The sequence below is a fragment of the Schistosoma mansoni genome, chromosome 1 (genome assembly GCF_000237925.1).
Source record: "Schistosoma mansoni strain Puerto Rico chromosome 1, complete genome".
Classification (NCBI taxonomy): Eukaryota; Metazoa; Platyhelminthes; class Trematoda; order Strigeidida; family Schistosomatidae; genus Schistosoma; species Schistosoma mansoni.
The window spans coordinates 46,661,934-46,675,979 of NC_031495.1; the positions used below are offsets into that span (position 1 = coordinate 46,661,934).

The window sequence follows — 14,046 nt, forward strand, 5'->3', positions numbered from 1 at the left end:
ATGTGTTTGTCGATGAATTTCATTGGGTACCCATTCCTACTAAGCAAGTTTCGAATATTAACCAATTCATCTAAAATAATGTCATCCGAGCAAATCATCCTAGCACGATGAATCAGGATATATATATAAGCTAAAACAATTATGACATTTCCTTCTTTAAAACTGACTGATTATGAATAATTATCAATATTTACCCTATTCATGTGACTAATAATCAATATAACATAATTCTTTTAAATGATGAAATGAAATTACCAGAGCAACAAAATGAGTTAAAGAAGTGAATACTTTATTAGAAAAGTCAATTATTATATTGAACTTCTTGAAGTATTTCAACAATAATGTGGAAGTTACATTCATGTATACTTAGCATATCTATAACACTTTTAATTTTTATTCATAATATTATTATGTTATGTAATTCAATGTCTCATCTACCAACGAATCTAGTTTCAAGAGAAATAGATATAGAATTGGATACAGTACATCGACTAGAAAGTCATTTATCTCCAAAAATTATTTTCATATTATGCGGGTCATCGATATGTATATTTTATTGGATTATTGTTTTGATAGTCAGATTAAACTTCAATTATTTGGATTATTATCAGCAAATAATTAAAAATTATTTAAAATATCTTTGGAATTTATTAATCCTACCTTACACACTGTTCTCATTAGTGCTTAGCATTTATACGATGCTAATTCTGATAGATGATATAAGTTTACTAAAAGATGATATTTCAAACTATATGTATAGGATAATTGATGCTATTGGATCGACAGAATTTTCAGGTAGGCATTTTAAAATAATTGGTAATGAACTATTTGGTTTGGTTAATTCTATTACAAGTAAAGGAAGATCAATAAAAGTTGACTAATAGATAAGCATTTGAAATTCGAATGATATTATATTTAATAGTAATTATAAGAAAACTATCAGTTACTCACATCTAGTGCAAAACCTAACATATATGCGCATCATTTCAAGTTGCTAACCACAGGGATAAAACTACTAGGATAAACGACAAAATAGTAGAATTAATAAGAGTTACTGAAGTAGTAAGAAATATTAGATATGCAGAACAGGATTCCAGAGAAAATTGATTTATGGAATCTAAAATATGAGATAGTTTATAAACTCAAGGTCTAGGAGAAAAGGAGCTAGAGTCGTCTGTGGAAGCCTTTAAACGATACCTTACATTCATGATCTATTTATGTCCATCGTTTATTCTTAAAATCATTGCTTGCTAGGAACAATCAGTTATCTAGGCATAATATAAGCCTAAATTCAATGTTATCAGTTCGCTAGACTTAGGCCAGCTGATCGATCAGGTTGTCTTTAGGCCAAACTAGGCGTACTGACGTGAGTGTTAAAATAACGTTCCATGATTAAGACGGTTGAGCGCCATTCCAGTGATTTCATACCTGGCGCTCAAAATGGAAGTCCTAGGTTTCATCACTTGCTGTAAGATGGATGCATAATACTAGGTAGCCTGAAATAGTGTTGTGGCATCTATACTGAGATTTCTCATTTATACCTATTTTCCAGTAGGATTCATTAGATGGTATTTCAACAGAACAATCTCTTTAACGCTTTATAGATTTAATATTTTGAGGAAAATGTCTAGAGCGATTTATTAATCTACTTCGTAAAAGTTGATCGTATAAAATTGGTTTAGATGAGAAAAGAATTATTTGAAGTTCATGATGTACGTAACCAAAAACACAAGTCCAAATGTTTGTAGATATGTCAAATAAGATAATAAAATTAATGGTAGTTTCGAGATGATATCGAAATAGTCATTTCAATGATGACAATATTAATGTTTATAAGGATTAGTCAAGGTGTTATGAAGGATCTGAAAAGAATTAGATGCATGTATGGCTAAGATGATGGGGTCATCATTTATATTATCACTTCACTACTATTTTACACTTACTAATAATTTTGTCTTCTTGTCTACCCTACGATCAAAATATAGACAGGTCATTGTGGTTAAATACGTCATTAACTCTATATTATTCTGAACTTACGTAAGTTACACTCCCATTATTGTGGTTAAGTACTTGAAACCATTCTAACAGTAGACCACATTTGTAAAACATTTTATCTATAAAAGATTTAGAGCATATGAATAAAATTCATTTGGTTATTCATTAAAGAAACATATATTGGAGTGCATCATGAATGAATGATTGGAATTCCGCAAGTCTGCTTGACGGCAGTTTCTACAACATCTAGGACTGAAATAACACTTACTTATTCCTTATGTACAGGAGTGATTAATCTGGCTTATAATTACAAACATAGTATTCATTAAAATATTAATCAGACTTTAGGTGCACCATTGGACAAGTGGTAGTAGCTAAACTTGAAATCACTACCTTCAAAGACGAACACCAGATGATTTCACTTGTTCAGTCTCTCAGATTATTAGAAAAACGAAAGAATAGAGATATGCTAAGTAAATAGTATATTAGTAATAGCTTTCTTATTACACTATCCAGTGTTTCATAGCATGAGGAGGATGCTGTTTTGATAACCCGAAATACCTAAAAAAGTTTAAAAACTGTTGTGAACACCCTTATTTTACTAAAAACTCTATATCTACGTTTTGTTTTCCTTTTCTGTTAAAAGAATAAGGTGTATCTTAAGATGTCCTGGTACGGCCGAGAATGGGGAGAGTCCGCTCTCCCTCTCGAAATGCTCCCACATGGCCACGCGTACATAGCCTCTGCCAATAAAGTCCTACTCACTGCCTTCTGTGGCGGGGTCGGGTGTTGTCTACGAAATTGAGAGGACAAAAAGCGAATGTCCAGCGCTTGTTCTTTATCTAGATGATTATAAGTGTTTGTAACTTTCGACTTTTAAACTAGGTTCTCAATGAACTCCACTTTCTTCAGTTTGGATAGTCAAATTTTATCACGAGATTTTATGATTTTTAGTGTGTTTAAAGACTAATGAAATACATTTTTTACTTTTTTAGTTTACAACATTAAAAACTAAATTTTTCCATAATTATAGTTGGACGTTGTCTGTTCTGTAGTATTGATTGAATCCTGTCAATCAAGTTAAAATATGAACACTTGTCTAAGTGCGTTGACCTCGAGTGTACCATGTTGAGATGTAAGGTGGCGATTGGAGGTAGTTGGCAGAAAACTGTGGACTTACGTTTCCAGCTATTTTGCGCTCGTCAGCAAGGTATGCTTGTGACCTTGAGGGATTGATATTTCCTGGCGGATTCAATAACATTTTCCTTTAAATTAAGTGAAATATGATTGACTAGAAGAGTAGTGATTTCTATAAAATAAACTATTTTCAGATCGTTGCGAACACTTTTTAAAATGTACATAAAATAATTAATTGAAAATGTTGTAAAGGAGTAAATTTCTGAGAAGTGACGTTTTTCGAAATTATTTTATGGATTACCATTATAATATATATTTATTGTACAGTTGTTAAATAGGTGGATAATTATTATTTCTGTATACTTCGCAATATAATCTTCTTCTAGATCCATTAATTATTACGTTCCTCAATTATTGCAAACTAATCATTCATCTACTAATCCGATCTCCATCACTTATGGTTTGAGTATGTATAAAATATGATTTCTTATTTGGGGTATATTTTGATTTAATAGTTTATGTATGTTGTTTTATTGAAAGTGTGAACTGATTTAATTTTTTCTCCTTTTGTAAAAAAAAATTAGTGAATCGAACAAATCAACTTATCAATCACTTAGAAAGGTTACAATATGATTTTACTTGTCGTGGTGTTGAATCTCAAATTAACTGGTTATTGAACAAATATTCACTTTCAGTCAATTATTTGAAAAGCTTTCATTTTCATAATCATACTATTATAGAATTATCGTCTGATCTATGGAACTTTATCAAACAAACAGAATTCTTACTGATCAGTAGTTGTGGTCATAATAGAACAAATCAATGTTTAATGCAAACGCTATACCCACATAATGATTGGAACAATAATAAAATCACTTTTATTATACCTGTTTACGAAAGTGATTGTACAACATCTATTACTTTGCAATTGGCCAGTGAGTTGAATTCTGTAGTGTGGATGTACTCAAGCTTAAATATTGGTTTACATATAATCCAGTTATTTCTGGACATAAATACGTATGCAAATGTTTTAGCAAACATTCCATGCAAAAAATGGTTTATTCGAATTCCGGAACCTCGTTCAAAAGCTTCTATCCAACACAATATTAGATTTTCGCCCCATGAAATAAGGAACAATACACATATCAATGATTCTCATACTCACACTCATGATTTCATGTCAACTGGAGATGAGGAAATGTCAGCCAAAACGTTAAGTCATCCTTTGGATTTCATCAAAGAGTGTAATGATACTCAGATACTTGAAAATGAGTTTAAAAAGAATGTAGACAGTTTAAAAATAAGATCACATAAGCAAACTAACGGTTTAAGAGGACATCTTAATATCAGAACTACATTAGGACCTTATGATACTAAAGTGTCTTGTTACTGTGCTAAAAAGTCATTCCTCTTTGGACCAGCTGGTTATGTTTCTAACTTAAAGTTACTGAAAGTATATCAAAACTTTCATTTATATATTAAGTCAAGTGAAAAAGAGCTTGATAATTTACTTGATAAAGTATATGCTACTAAAAATACGAATATTGGATGGACATTAAAAGATTCATCAAAACAACAACCGTATGTTATTTATGTCCCTAAATCGGATTTCAAAACGAAAAAGCTAAACGAATATAATAAGTTTCGATATTGGCTGGAAAAAAGATGGCCGTTCCTGGAAGCTTTAATTTATGATGATAATGACAAGGAGGATAAGAGGGTCAACCACATGCACAGAAATTATTTAATATTTATTCTACGATGTATCTTTTTTTTAAGTTTTGGTTACATATTAGGCAAGATGATAGTTTTAATTATTAGAAACATTTTCTATACCAGTGTTATGGCGGAAGTCGAGTATCTAACCGTTGAAAACCATACAGAAGATTCTTGGAACAACACAAAGCATATTATGGAAGCGTATAAAATTATACAAGAGGTTGAGGAACGAGCAGATATGTTTATCATGATAACAATTGTTATAGGTACTTTAATTTCGTCACGTGTACGTTGTTTATCATTATTAGTTATACCAACATTTGGATTAACAGTTGGTCATATACTCGTTGCAAATCAATTGATACACACATCATTTATCGGACCAATGGCATCAATTGATCACAACCTGAATACATTGAGAAATGTTTTCAGTTGTTTAAACGAACTGAATCATAATGTTTCAAGGGTTTCTGACAGTTCAAATCATGCCGATTATACGTATTATGATGTGGGAAATTCATCAACTGACTTGATTCTGTCCTATAACGCACCAAGTTATGTACCCACTTCTTTAAAAATATTGCGATTGATGAATGAAGCTGGTAGAGATTTGAGCGAAGCAATTTCCAAGTATCAATACAATTTACCTTCGTTGGATAAATTGGTAAGTAAAATAAAAAAGTAACCACTTTTTATTTAATTAATATGTTATTGACCAAAATTAGAGAAAAGGAAAACAAAAAAGAGAGAAATTGTCACTGATTGGAAGTGTTCTTTATTCTAAACATGTTGATTTGAAGATCGTAATACTAGATGAAATGAAATATAGTTGAGAAGATGGAAGATACATGAGGTAATACCTTTATCGTGGTTATGGAAATTTATCTATGCCTGATCTTTCTCTAAATCCATAACATGTGATTCTTTTTTATTTGTTGTGATTTGTCCACTGTTCTTTTTAAATATAATATCATAGTTTTATCGTTGTTTTCATGATTCCGTGCAACTGTAATGAATTTCAACTTAAAATGCTTGAGTATTATGATAGACGATTTTAGTCTTAGTTTTAAGTGGTATTCTCGTTTATTATAACTTTACTTTAGAAAATCGTTGGTTTATTGTCGAGTGACATATGTGAATTTCTTTTCCTGTCATTATTTTTGGTGGTTGGATTCCAGATCTTTTTTAAAAGAAGAAATGTTATCTATTTGTTTCGTATTTTAAAGTTGAATGTAGTTAGAGAAATGAGATTGACTAGATATATTTATTTTAGATACCTAAAACGCAGATGTGCTCATTTTCAGATTTTCCCAGACTAGAATGATTTGATTTACTCATTTGTTTGGGTAAAGATATCAGGAAAACTGATGAGACTTCTGTTCTATGACCTTTTGATGTTTATTTTAACCATGAGTGAACAGTAATTATTTGTTATTAGACTCAGGAGATTTATCAAGTACTTTTTGTTGTATTTGAAGACCAAATTGACTTCAAAAGTCCTTTAAATTAACGTGTATAAGCGCAAGAACAACTGTTTGAATAGAATACTATAAATTTATTTCATTTTTAAGTTAGTGGTTGGAAGCAGTATACAGTAAACTCTGAGCCTAAGTTTCGTGCCATTTAACAGTCGACAGCAAGGTGTACATGGAGTCTGCCAGAGAGCACCCATTCCCTCAGAACCACTCGTAAACTTCACTAACGGATGTCAAATGGAATAAAACATAGGTTCAGGATTTCATGTAGACTACTTCAAACACCACCTTACATCTCATTATAGTGCACGTAATGTCGAATCACTTAGATTAGTGGCCACATTACGATTCGGTCGACTGAATTCGCTTGGCATTAAGAAGGATTTGATGTATATGACATCGGTCACTATTCAGCAGTCAATCAGTTGTAAATTCATTTTGTTTTATATGATTCTTGCCCAGAGCTTGCAAACTGTGCTAGTTTCATATCAGAAATTATACGTATAGCTTGACTAATTTATAAAAATGAAGTTTGACAGTAATTAATATGAACATGTTTCAGCATAATCTATGAATACTACAAATAAAGTTAACTAGATTGAACGAGATGCTACGATTAAAAAAATATCATACGATAAGTAATTTTCCAAAAAACACCGAAAAGAATCATTACAAAAAATCACAGGATTATATAATTAAATAAATAAACGTAGATTAATGATAAATAAGAATGAGTCCAATATGCCTATTTGAAAAAAAAATTAAAATTTCGAGCTGAAGGAGACTTGAAGATGGTATAATTAAATAAAAGATTTAATGAAATAATGATTCTTTGACTAGATCAAGGGTAGATTTACAACGTTTCCCATTTGAACGCTAATAAGATTTAAGTCTAGATAGCTACATTCTCAAAAAGTCCGAATAACAACAATGTAGTGATTTGAAAATCCCTTGATATATACCATTGAACGTCAACTCTTTGGAACAAGTTTATTGAACCACGTCTCCGTCCTGTCAGTTTAGCTGCTATGGTAGTTACGAGTAATTTTATGCACATACATCCGAGTTATAAAACAGTGGCGATTGTGGACTTTAAACTATAGTAACGCACTCATATAAGGTTAAAATATCTAAATACATTCTCAGTGAAAGAAATGTATGGTGGTATAGATAACCATTTATTTCAGTTAAGTTCATTTACGTGACTTTAATAGGATAAATGATTGAAATTTATGGAAACTAAGTTGAAAAAATACTTTTAAAATTCTTCGTTTAAAACAGGTTATTATAACTTTTACTTGAGCAGTTGCCATTATCTTGTTCCCGCCAATCAGAGAGGAGGGAACTTATGGATCAGAGCAATAATACTCGATAAACTGTATGAGCAGTCTTGAGTACTGATCGGTCCTGCTTTCTGCCTAGCTCAGCCAGTTAAGTCCAGAACACCAATCTCAGCCTCTGCAGTATGAATCATTATCCACACACATACTGGGCTTATATATCACAGCCAAATGTGGCTGTGAATAGAGGGAACAATAATTAATAGACTAAGGATAACTCAAGAATGGTAAATCGTATAGTAATAATCAATGGGTCAAAATAAAGCTCATAATAAGAGGGATACGAATATGAATAGTTTAGTTACTTAGCAATTATACAATAGGTCCATAAACAGTCCTCAAATGTTACCATTCATAATTCTCTTCGGGATATAACACAAGTATTTTAGAGAAAATACTTATTTTTGAATAATTTATTTTTCAAAGCTGAACAACCATATTTACAGAAAAAAAAATCAGTTTCAGTTTGAAAGGAAACCGTTTGTTAGTTTTACTGATGAAGATCTATTTTGTTATTCTATTCTTCTGTGCAATGATTTTGTTTGATTAAATATGACCAAATGCTAAGGCAAATAATTTAATTTGGTGTGAAAGTTGATGATCAACAGAAAAGTAATTGTTACTGAACTTATTAGCTGTTTTGTATTTTTGATTAAATTCACTGTTCTAAAATAAGAGAATAATGGGGTCACATCAAATCTGAGTTGTATTAGAAGGAGGTTTTGTGAAGATTTTAGTAATTTTACGTAGTTGAAATCATGAGTCAATTGAACCTTCTTCTAATAATGATCATATGCTCATTAGTGATTGGCTCCATGAGGTATTTCCTGGAGTTCCACTGAGAAGGAGTGACCAGTGGAGTTCAATCAGGTCTATTGGGAGATATAAACTCACTGAAGACATTGGTGAATGGTTGCTCAGTTTCGTGGATCAGTTGAAATTAGACATTAACACCGTTGGATGCCAGTTCAGTGGTCTAGTGGTTAAGCGCACGCGCTCGAAACTGATAGGTCCTGTGTTCAAATCTGGCGAGGCGGGATCGTGGATGCGCACTGCTGAGGAGTCTCACAATAGGACGAAATGGCCGTCCAGTGCTTTCAGGTTTTTGATGCTGGTCTAGATTCAATTGACTCATGATTTCAACTATATAAAATCTGAGCTTGTTAGTAAACAAATTAAAGCTTGTGATTATGTTGCCTCGAGTTACCCGGTATGATAAGGCGGGGTGGTTTGATTCATATATTCTATCGTCGTACGATAGCTTCAAGGCTTCAGTGATAGGCTTTTCTATCACCTACCTTTCTCTACTAGACACAAAGTAGCTGTTTGTATACAGTAACATAGTTATGATAGAACAAGTAATGTATACGCAAATATCTTTTCACATAACTAACCTCATGTTATGGTCAGTGCCGAAAAGATCATGAAACCTATGAGGTCTACTGCTTGACTGTATTCATTGGATTTCAAATCTTGACTGATGATGATCCGCAGATCATTCTTTCTCTGGGCATAGGGCAACTTGACATAATTCAACTCGTATATTTATACTTTGGATGCCGTGATTTCCATTTTATTATCGTATCTTACTTAGAACTTTTCAATTTTGTTATTTATTCATCTTCAAGTCACGTATAATGTCTTTTCAGATACACTAAATTTGTTATAATTGATCTAACATCCAGTAATTCCATTCATAACACTGTCATTATCGCTATGAAACTGATTTTTCCCCACATGCGTCTCAGTAGAATTAAAGCAATTTTGAATTTAAGATGTTTTTACATTCTGTGTTTACTCATAACAGAGCGTGGTTCTCTCTGTAATTATGTGAAACTGATTGTAGAATTATTCGTCATATAATTCCCCACGCTTGATTCATGTACATTCGTGATCACAAATATAAAATCTTTGTTGTTATGGAATGCGAAGTAATTATTTACCAGAATGTTAAGTCACTATCACGATGTTGATACTATAAATCTTTCTATTAGTAAGGGTAATGTTAAGAGAGTGAAATGTTTCATAGATAAGTGTTTTTACCTGCTTCTTGTATAGCAATATACTGTAAATGTCTAGGCCAGGGAATGACCCGAAATGTACACTAGATTTACGTTAACCATTATAAATTCAGTTCGGAATTTGTTGTATATACCGTATAAAAGTTGTCGTAATCCTGATTAAGAAACATCTCAGTATTTCTCATTAATTCTTTTATTGATGAAAATTGTGAAACTATAAGAGCTATATTATACAAGTAGGTTAGACCCAATATGAATAAGCCACGAGCATATTATTGCCACAAAACTGGTAGCTGAAACTTTGTAAACGTAGAGGACAAACCAACTAATATTACTGTAAATTATTTACTATATAGTTAATTTCTCTTCCTTAGTTAAACTATTTTTGCATTAAATATGAAGTACAGATATGTTGTGATTAAATTATTACGAGAATCAGTATTAGTTCAGTTAAATGCAAACGAGACACAACAGTGAAAGCTGAAAATGTCTGACTTCAAAATCACTGGAATAGTATGTCTCTAGAACATGTCTCAAGTGGAATGAAAGATAATTAGATAACAAGTCTTTTCAATATTAAAAATTCTATTCCATCACTGAATTCCCAACACCAGTGGTGTAATATTGGTGCAAATATTTCTTTAATTTACATTCGAATTGCAGCCAATTAAAACATAGTAAGCAAAGATGGATAGTGGCTAGCAGGATGCGCGTTTCGTCTTATTTGGGACTAGTCAGCTGGATGTACCTGCATCTCAGAGTTGATGTTCACTCTAGGACTCGAGCCCAGTACCTTTCGCTTCAACCACCATCGCGTTATCCATTCAGCTACTGAGTCCTGATAGCCACTTGCTTGTGAAATGAGGGGTGAAGTTTAAATTCACTTAGTATTGTTTGTTTGAATCTTCCCACTGATGTTTAGGACTGCAACTGGTCAGTCTCTAATTGGCATATGTGCATACTGTGTGTATTGCCTCGATATAGCCTATAGCCATCTTTGCTTACAATGCTTGTGAATTTAGGCTATATCGAGGCATTACGTACAGTATGCATATATGCCAATTAGAGACTGACTAGCTACAGTCCTAAACATCAGTGAGAAGATTCAATCAAACAATACTCTTTCAATTAAAACATATTTTTTACTTTTGAACTGTTGAAAAATGGATGACGTCTTCCTAATGCAAATCGATCATTCTATTTTCTTGTTTACTTTGATTTTGCTTAGACTGATGATTATAGAAACTTGACAAATATATTTGAGAAATCTTATTCACAATTTGATTTTGTTTCAAAAACTTTTCAAAGTGAAGCTAAAAAACTTTCACATGAAATGAATAGAAGATTTCATGATAGATTTGAAGAATTTAAGCTGAATGTCAAAGCTTATAAATCAGAAAACGTTGCCTTGAATCAAATCGGTATAAATACATTAAATATTGACATGAAAAATATGCAATTAGAGTATGAAATGCTCAATTATCTACTTCATAAATGTATAGCTATACATGAAAGAAAATTTTCTATTTGTTTAAATGAATCACAAAAGATTTGTAAGACGTTAACAAAAAATCCTGAATTACAAGGTGTATGGCTTAATGATCTATGTGCTTATTATTATCAACCTGAAGAGTTTTGTGAGTTATCCACTTATATGAATGAATTGAGACATAATTGTGTTTTAGATATGAAAGTCATTGAAATGGAATTCGGATTTAGTAGTTATCTTTTAGAATTATATGAATTACTGAAATCGTTTAAAAAATCAATGAAAATTGAAATACTCACAAATAAAAGTGAAGTAAACAAAGAAGGTATCCAATGGATAGAAACAGAAGAAGAAATTATTGATAAAATTGAATTTATTGATGTAACCATGACTCCTAAAGTTAACAATCTTTTAAACTCATTTATATTATCAACTACATTGTTTAGATTAATCTTTATACTACTTATATATCAAGCGCATAAATATATTTCAAATTATTTATTAGATATCAATTTTGATAATTTATATTTTAAGTTAAAATATCAATTATCCATTACAAAACTTTTAATTGATGACAAAATAATGTTATCCCCTTTGAAATCCATTCAAAAGTTTTTAATACTACTGAATTATTTCAGTAGTATATGGATGAATATTAAAAATTCTTCGAAAAATTTATTTTTAGTTATAATGATTGGATCAATACTATTGTGTATATTTTATTTAGATTCACAAACATATAATTTAGTAAATTTATTAGATATACTACTATTAAATCATATAAAATTCAATGATAATATAACTGAAAAGTTTCAAAAAGTTATCATATCTAATTATACAACAAAGATGATTGATACTATTATTGAAACTAATTTTGTAAAAGACATTGAAAATGGTTTATTTAAAGAGATGACCAAAGTGATATTACAAAATATTGAACAATTAAACGACAATCATTTAAATTATAATATTAATGAATGTCGAAGATATGGACTTAAAACAGAATTAAAGTATAATAATCATTTTTATTCTTTATGGATGATATTTATGGTGTTAACAGTCACATCAACTGGTTTGTTATATATGCGTCATAGAATCGTAGAACTTTTTTATCCAGAGCATATAAAACGTCGCAAAGTAGCTTTGTCCAGTTATTTGTTAGCACTAAGTCGTAATTATCCAATTGAATCATATCAACAAACTTCTGATCATGGACAAAGTGATTGTTTACAAGAAGAAATGAGAAATTTACCAGAACTATCAATTCTAGGTAGAATATATTCAAAATTGATATATCTATTTAGTTTCGATAAAAGTATCTGCTCTATATGCTATGGTAAGTTTCAACCATACCCTAAAGACAACGTAACAATTGGTTAACAATGTTTTCTGGCAATTATGAATGAAGACAGCGAATAGGAAACTTGTTTAGATAATAATTTTAAAACAACTATTTATTGAAAAGAAAAACATTCATCTGCTGAACAATAATTTAAACTTAACAACTAATAATAATTATTCCTGATCTATACAAAGACGATTTTTCTTTTATTAGTAGTTCTAGCAGTACACTTTACATAGAAACGATATGTAATGTATGGATTATTGTTGGACTATATTAACTATGTATTGTTTATTAAAAATAATGAATAATTATTATTTCCAATAATAAATAAAGTATGCTGAAATGACTTTTTTATTTTTTTTATACTTATCATGATCAATGGGATTACAGGTGGATAGAAACTGACAACAGACCTTAGTGAAATTCTTTCTAACACCAAACTAACGTTACTATAAGGAGAATTAGTTGTTAATTATTTTCAAATTATTGTTTGTTGTAAGCGATTCTCGTCCATGCCACATACATCACACCAAAAAAATTTGATCAGGAAGTATATGCATTACCAGAAGACTGAACGTTAAAAGTGCTAAAAAGTTTGTGAATCCCCCAAGAAATTATGATCTGTATGACTGTGGACAAAAATTTCCTAATAAATATCTAAGTGGCTTGCAGTGTAGTGTTTTTGTTTCATTTGAATACAATTTTTATTCTTCATCATGAATACAGGGACTTTCTTGGAGTAGTTGTGATCCGCTTTTACAGTAAGCCAGATATTCACTTCTATATAGAACAAAATATATGGAGGCCGCCAATGAAAATGATCATCTGAGTTGTCAAATCGAACTGATATAAACTTTGGACATGCCACTGTCCTAAAACCTTATCTAACAACTTGTAAAATAATCTGGATTGGTTATTCATTACCCGGTCATATTATCGGTTTCCTGGCTTGTATACATCGGCGTATAGTGTAAGCAAAAGTTTCTTGAATAGTTGTCCTCTCTTATACTATTCATTTAAAAAGGATTTAATACAAGCTAGTCAGCTATTGAATAGTTATGTAGTGAATGAAAATTCAGCTAAGGTGAACCAATTTATAACTTTGTGCAAAAGTACACACGGCCTTTGTAAATTATGAAAATAATACATTAAATACGTCATTTATACGTGTTTCTTAAGTTGTCCTTTATAAACTCCATCATCTAAGCCTGGTTCTATTCCAATCGCTCTCTATTTTCCTTGCTGTTTTCTTCATCTCAATCTACTACTGATATGCATTCCACTTCATATTCTCTGTACATACTACTAATATCTATCCACATGAAAAGCGCACACCACAGTCATACATTTATGTATTGATGTTAACGACTGATTTTTTTTCAGAATGCTCAAAGTGATAAAAAAGCTCACAAATTAACAAAATATTTATTCATCTTTTATAAGTAGACAAATAGTTTTAGCTAAGCAGATAATTTGTTAGAAATCAAAATGTAACAGACGTAGCCTAGAGCAAACTTATGAAACA

The 14,046-nt window shown here is 30.9% G+C and overlaps 1 protein-coding gene across 1 annotated transcript; it reads left to right on the top strand.

The window, feature by feature from the left end:
- Positions 1-698: 698 nt before the first annotated feature.
- Smp_148030 (hypothetical protein) lies at positions 699-12,556 on the top strand (the record flags this gene model as incomplete). The annotated part of the gene is made up of 4 exons (XM_018794617.1): positions 699-795; positions 3,873-5,515; positions 10,916-11,575; positions 12,023-12,556. 4 exons carry the CDS (start codon positions 699-701, stop codon positions 12,554-12,556), a joined length of 2,934 nt encoding a protein of 977 aa, XP_018649011.1.
- Between the last annotated feature and the right edge of the window lie 1,490 nt (positions 12,557-14,046).